Here is a 7,500-nt window from a genome sequence, read left to right as displayed (position 1 = left end):
CCTTGCCCTATAGTATTAGCCCGGATAATCTGATCTAGACCTATGGTTAGGGGCAGCTTCAATCTGTAGACAACGCCACAGGTCAGGGGTAAGGCAGGGCTGCGCGGGGCGGGGTTACCTGGCCCAGGCTTGCGCAGCACCCATATCTCCTCGCTGGAGCTGCCCTGGGGGCCGCAGGACCGGGTGGGGGAACCGTGAGGGGTGGCTTCTGAGCCGCGACAACCTTCAACACAGAAACCACTGTTAACCTCTAAAACCCCCTGCTCCGCTAATCTAGCTGTAGCCGCTAACCCCAGCTACGCTAAACTATCAGCTAATCCTGGGGATAAACTAGCCTTGGCACCTAACTCCGGGGTTAAATTAGCATTAGCAGCTAAAACCCCCTCTAAACTAGCATTAGTAGCTAACCCCAAACTAGCCATCACTGCTAGTCCTGGGGCTAAAATAGCATTAGAAGCTAACCCTGTCACTGAACTAGCATTAGTAGCTAACCCCAAACTAGGAATCACTGTTAGTCCTGGGGCTAAAATAGCATTAGAAGCTAACCCTTTCACTGAAACAGCATTAGTAGCTAACCTTAAACTAGGAATCAGTGTTAGTTCTGGGGCTAAAATAGCATTAGAAGCTAACCCCAAACTAGCCATCACTGCTAGCCATGGGGCTAAAATAGCATTAGCAGCTAAATCTGTCACTGAACTAGCATTAGTAGCTAACCCTAAACTAGGAATCACTGCTAGTCCTGGGGCTAAACTACCATTAGCGATTAACCCTGACGCCAATGTAGTGTTAGCCAATAACTAGCATTAGCAGCTAACAATTAAGCAAAACTAGCATTCACTGCAAAACAGTTAATCACTCACCCTCTAACTCTAAACCTTAGCTTTGCTAGCATTGACCCGCTAATCCTAAACTGGCTAACCAGCCCCACCACGATCCCCAACCAGCAGGACAGATGGGGGTGCAGGGCAGGGTGGGGGTAAGGGGGACCCTAGAATATACTCTATATCTGGTTGTTTAACTTCACCCTATCTTAACAGCAGACACAGACACACACGCATATATACATCACATATATATATATTCCATAGATATATGAGAACATTTATATACCATTGTACATAAATAGATCAGTAGCATGCATGTATATCTGTGTAGATATATATATATATATATATATGTGTCAGAATGTACATAAATATACATATATATGTATAATATATGAAGAGATATATGATGATATATGCAGGGTAAGGTAAGGTAGGTCCGGTATGAGCTGCAGTTCATCAGGAGAGAGAGTTACAGTAGAACAGGAACTCAAGGCCTTTAGAGACTGGAGGAGAGAATTACAGAAGAACAGAGAGTCAAGGCCTTTAGAGACTGGAGGAGAGGATTACAGTAAAACAGGAACTCAAGGCCTTCAGAGACTGGAGGAGAGGATTACAGTAGAACAGAGACTCAAGGCCTTTAGAGACTGGAGGAGAGGGTTACAGTAGAACAGAGACTCAAGGCCTTTAGAGACTGGAGGAGAGGATTACAGTAAAACAGGAACTCAAGGCCTTTAGAGACTGGAGGAGAGGATTACAGTAGAACAGAGACTCAAGGCCTTTAGAGACTGGAGGAGAGGGTTACAGTAGAACAGGGACTCAAGGCCTTTAGAGACTGGAGGAGAGGATTACAGTAGAACAGGGGCTCAAGGCCTTTAGAGACTGGAGGAGAGGATTGCAGTAGAACAGGGACTCAAGGCCTTTATAAACCATAGAGACTGGAGGAGAGGATTACAGTAGAACAGGGACTCAAGGCCTTTAGAGACTGGAGGATAGGATTACAGTAGAACAGAGACTCAGGCCTTTAGAGACTGGAGGAGAGGATTACAGTAGAACAGGGACTCAAGGCCTTTAGAGACTGGAGGAGAGGATTACAGTAGAACAGGGACTCAGGGCCTTTAGAGACTGGAGGAGAGGATTACAGTAGAACAGGGACTCAAGGCCTTTAGAGACTGGAGGAGAGGATTACAGTAGAACAGGGACTCAAGGCCTTTAGAGACTAGAGGAGAGGATTACAGTAGAACAGGAACTCGAGGCATTTAGAGACTGGAGGAGAGGATTACAGTAAAACAGGGACTCAAGGCCTTTAGAGACTGGAGGAGAGGATTACAGTAAAACAGGGACTCAAGGCCTTTAAAAACCATAGAGACTGGAGGAGAGGATTACAGTAGAACAGGGGCTCAAGGCCTTTAGAGACTGGAGGAGAGGATTACAGTAGAACAGGGACTCAGGGCCTTTAGAGACTGGAGGAGAGGATTACAGTAGAACAGGGACTCAAGGCCTTTAGAGACTGGAGGAGAGGATTACAGTAGAACAGGAACTCAAGGCCTTTAGAGACTGGAGGAGAGGATTACAGTAGAACAGGGACTCAAGGCCTTTAGAGACTGGAGGAGAGGATTACAGTAGGACAGAGACTCAGGCCTTTAGAGACTGGAGGAGAGGATTACAGTAGAACAGGGACTCAAGGCCTTTAGAGACTGGAGGAGAGGATTACAGTAGAACAGGGACTCAGGGCCTTTAGAGACTGGAGGAGAGGATTACAGTAGAACAGGGACTCAAGGCCTTTAGAGACTGGAGGAGAGGTTTACAGTAGAACAGGAACTCGAGGCCTTTAGAGACTGGAGGAGAGGATTACAGTAGAACAGGGACTCAGGGCCTTTAGAGACTGGAGGAGAGGATTACAGTAGAACAGGGACTCAAGGCCTTTAGAGACTGGAGGAGAGGATTACAGTAGAACAGGAACTCAAGGCCTTTAGAGACTGGAGGAGAGGATTACAGTAGAACAGGGACTCAAGGCCTTTAGAGACTGGAGGAGAGGATTACAGTAGGACAGAGACTCAGGCCTTTAGAGACTGGAGGAGAGGATTACAGTAGAACAGGGACTCAAGGCCTTTAGAGACTGGAGGAGAGGATTACAGTAGAACAGGGACTCAGGGCCTTTAGAGACTGGAGGAGAGGATTACAGTAGAACAGGGACTCAAGGCCTTTAGAGACTGGAGGAGAGGTTTACAGTAGAACAGGAACTCGAGGCATTTAGAGACTGGAGGAGAGGATTACAGTAAAACAGGGACTCAAGGCCTTTAGAGACTGGAGGAGAGGATTACAGTAAAACAGGGACTCAAGGCCTTTATAAACCATAGAGACTGGAGGAGAGGATTACAGTAGAACAGGGGCTCAAGGCCTTTAGAGACTGGAGGATAGGATTACAGTAGGACAGAGACTCAGGCCTTTAGAGACTGGAGGAGAGGATTACAGTAGAACAGGGACTCAAGGCCTTTAGAGACTGGAGGAGAGGATTACAGTAGAACAGGGACTCAGGGCCTTTAGAGACTGGAGGAGAGGATTACAGTAGAACAGGGACTCAAGGCCTTTAGAGACTGGAGGAGAGGATTACAGTAGAACAGGAACTCGAGGCCTTTAGAGACTGGAGGAGAGGATTACAGTAAAACAGGGACTCAAGGCCTTTAGAGACTGGAGGAGAGGATTACAGTAAAACAGGGACTCAAGGCCTTTATAAACCATAGAGACTGGAGGAGAGGATTATTGTAGAACAGGGGCTCAAGGCCTTTAGAGACTGGAGGAGAGGATTACAGTAGAACAGGGACTCAAGGCCTTTAGAGACTGGAGGGGAGGATTACAGTAGAACATGGACTCAAGGCCTTTAGAGACTGGAGGGGAGGATTACAGTAGAACAGAGACTCAAGGCCTTTAGAGACTGGAGGGGAGGATTACAGTAGAACATGGACTCAAGGCCTTTAGAGACTGGAGGAGAGGATTACAGTAGAACAGGGACTCAACTGAAACACCGCTAACCAAGCAACAGTGCTAGGTGGCTGTGCAACTGAAACACTGCTAACCAAACAACAGTGCTAGGTGGCTGTACTACTGAAACACCGCTAACCAAACAACAGTGCTAGGTGGCTGTACTACTGAAACACCGCTAACCAAACAACAGTGCTAGGTGGCTGTGCAACTGAAACACTGCTAACCAAACAACAGTGCTAGGAGGCTAGATAGTTGTTTTCTTGTTGGAAGATCCACTTGCGGCTAAGTTTCAGCCTCCTGGATGAGGTTCTTGGGCTGATTTTGAGTTCATGGTGCCGTTGACCCTTAACAAGGGCCCCAGGATCAGTGGAATCAAAACATCCCCCATAACATGAAAATATATTTTACAGTAGGTATGAGGTACTTTTCTGCATAGTCTTTAATATGCATGGCTCTTTCAATGCCAATCCCACCCCTGGTGTCTGTGGCCAAAGAGCTCTATTTTTGTCTCAAATGGCTTGGTTCCAATCCAAGGGCCTTTCGCCATGGTGATTTCGCCATGGCGATGGATGTGAAATGGATTTTACATGTCTGTTACCTCATTATTAAACCCTCAGTGAAACAGGAATCTATGGAAGACCACAACACAAGCTACGGAAGACCACAACACAAGCTACGGAAGACCACAACACAAGCTACGGAAGACCACAACACAAGCTACGGAAGACCACAATACAACAGCAACACTACACTATAACCCTTGTTCAACAGCATCACCCCACTATAACCCTTGTTCAACAGCAACACTACACTGTAACCCTTGATCAACAGCAACACAACACTACACTATAACCCTTGATCAACAGCAACACAACACCCCACTATAACCCTTGTTCAACAGCAACACTATACTATAACCCTTGTTCAACAGCAACACTACACTATAACCCTTGTTCAACAGCAACACTATACTATAACCCTTGTTCAACAGCAACACTCCACTATAACCCTTGTTCAACAGCAACACTACACTGTAACCCCTGTTCAACAGCAACACTACACTGGAACCCTTGATCAACAGCAACACTACACTATAACCCTTGTTCAACAGCAACACTACACTGTAACCCTTGTTCAACAGCAACACAACACTATAACCCTTGTTCAACAGCAACACTACACTGTAACCCTTGATCAACAGCAACACTACACTATAACCCTTGTTCAACAGCATCACTACACTACACTATAACCCTTGATCAACAGCAACACAACACTACACTATAACCCTTGATCAACAGCAACACCCCACTATAACCCGTGTTCAACAGCAACACCCCACTATAACCCTTGTTCAACAGCAACACTACACTATAACCCTTGATCAACAGCAACACAACACTACACTATAACCCTTGTTCAACAGCAACACAACACTATAACCCTTGTTCAACAGCAACACTACACTATAACCCTTGATCAACAGCAACACAACACTACACTATAACCCTTGATCAACAGCAACACAACACCCCACTATAACCCTTGTTCAACAGCAACACCCCACTATAACCCTTGTTCAACAGCAACACTACACTATAACCCTTGATCAACAGCAACACAACACTACACTATAACCCTTGTTCAACAGCAACACAACACTACACTGTAACCCTTGTTTAACAGCATCACCCCACTATAACCCTTGTTCAACAGCAACACTACACTATAACCCTTGTTCAACAGCATCACCCCACTATAACCCTTGTTCAACAGCAACACCCCACTATAACCCTTGATCAACAGCAACACAACACTACACTATAACCCTTGTTCAACAGCAACACCCCACTGTAACCCTTGTTCAACAGCAACACCCCACTATAACCCTTGTTCAACAGCAACACTACACTATAACCCTTGTTCAACAGCAACACCCCACTATAACCCTTGTTTTAAATGGATGGGGTGACAACAGCAACACCACTCTATAACCCTTGTTCAACAGCAACACTACACTGTAACCCTTGTTCAACAGCAACACCCCACTATAACCCTTGTTCAACAGCAACACTACACTATAACCCTTGTTCAACAGCAACACTACACTGTAACCCTTGTTCAACAGCAACACTACACTATAACCCTTGTTCAACAGCAACACTACACTGTAATCCTTGTTCAACAGCAACACTACACTATAACCCTTGTTCAACAGCAACAGCAACACTACACTGTAACCCTTGTTCAACAGCAACACAACACTACACTATAACCCTTGTTCAACAGCAACAGCAACACAACACTGTAACCTTGTTCAACAGCAACACAACACCCCACTATAACCATTGTTCAACAGCAACACTACACTGTAACCCTTGTTCAACAGCAACAGCAACACCCCACTATAACCCTTGTTCAACAGCAACACTACACTATAACCCTTGTTCAACAGCATCACTACACTATAACCCTTGTTCAACAGCAACACCCACTATAACCCTTGTTCAACAGCAACACCCCACTGTAACCCTTGTTCAACAGCAACACTACACTATAACCCTTGTTCAACAGCAACACTACACTGTAACCCTTGTTCAACAGCAACACCCCACTATAACCCTTGTTCAACAGCATCACTACACTGTAACCTTGTTCAACAAAAACACTACACTGTAACCTTGTTCAACAGCAACACCCCAGTATAACCCTTGTTCAACAGCAACACTACACTATAACCCTTGTTCAACAGCATCACTACACTGTAACCCTTGTTCAACAGCATCACTACACTGTAACCTTGTTCAACAGCAACACTACACTGTAACCTTGTTCAACAGCAACACCCCAGTATAACCCTTGTTCAACAGCAACACTACACTATAACCCTCGTTCAACAGCAACACTACACTAAACCCTTGTTCAACAGCATCACTACACTATAACCCTTGTTCAACAGCAACACCCCACTATAACCCTTGTTCAACAGCAACACTACACTATAACCCTTGTTCAACAGCAACACTACACAATAACCCTTGTTCAACACAACACTACACTATAACCCTTGTTCAACAGCAACAGTACACTATAACCCTTGTTCAACAGCAACACCACTCTATAACCCTTGTTCAACAGCAACACCCCACTATAACCCTTGTTCAACAGCAACACTACACTATAACCCTTGTTCAACAGCAACACTACACTATAACCCTTGTTCAACAGCAACACCCCACTATAACCCTTGTTCAACAGCAACACCCCACTATAACCCTTGTTCAACAGCAACACTACACTATAACCCTTGTTCAACAGCAACACCCCACTGGAACTCTTGTTCAACAGCAACACTACACTATAACCCTTGTTCAACAGCAACACTACACTATAACCCTTGTTCAACAGCATCACTACACTATAACCCTTGTTCAACAGCAACACCCCACTATAACCCTTGTTCAACAGCAACACCCCACTATAACCCTTGTTCAACAGCAACACTACACTATAACCCTTGTTCAACAGCAACACTACACTTTAACCCTTGTTCAACAGCATCACTACACTATAACCCACTATAACCCTTGTTCAACAGCAACACAACACTGTAACCCTTGTTCAACAGCAACACCCCACTATAACTCTTGTTCAACAGCAACACCCCACTATAACCCTTGTTTAACAGCAA

The 7,500-nt window shown here is 45.2% G+C and overlaps 1 protein-coding gene across 1 annotated transcript in view; it reads right to left on the bottom strand.

The window, feature by feature from the left end:
* Positions 1-7,500, bottom strand: part of LOC139421672 (caskin-1-like) — a 120,196-nt gene that overhangs the window by 32,399 nt on the left and 80,297 nt on the right. Inside the window, exon 12 of the mRNA XM_071172763.1 lies at positions 119-223. Coding sequence (XP_071028864.1) covers positions 119-223 — 105 coding nt within the window. The remainder of the gene's footprint in view (positions 1-118; positions 224-7,500) is intronic.

This window comes from Oncorhynchus clarkii, chromosome 12 (genome assembly GCF_045791955.1).
Source record: "Oncorhynchus clarkii lewisi isolate Uvic-CL-2024 chromosome 12, UVic_Ocla_1.0, whole genome shotgun sequence".
In the NCBI taxonomy this organism is placed as follows: Eukaryota; Metazoa; Chordata; class Actinopteri; order Salmoniformes; family Salmonidae; genus Oncorhynchus; species Oncorhynchus clarkii.
Note: the sequence above shows the minus strand (reverse complement) of the source record. Positions and strands in the feature narration are given on the sequence as shown.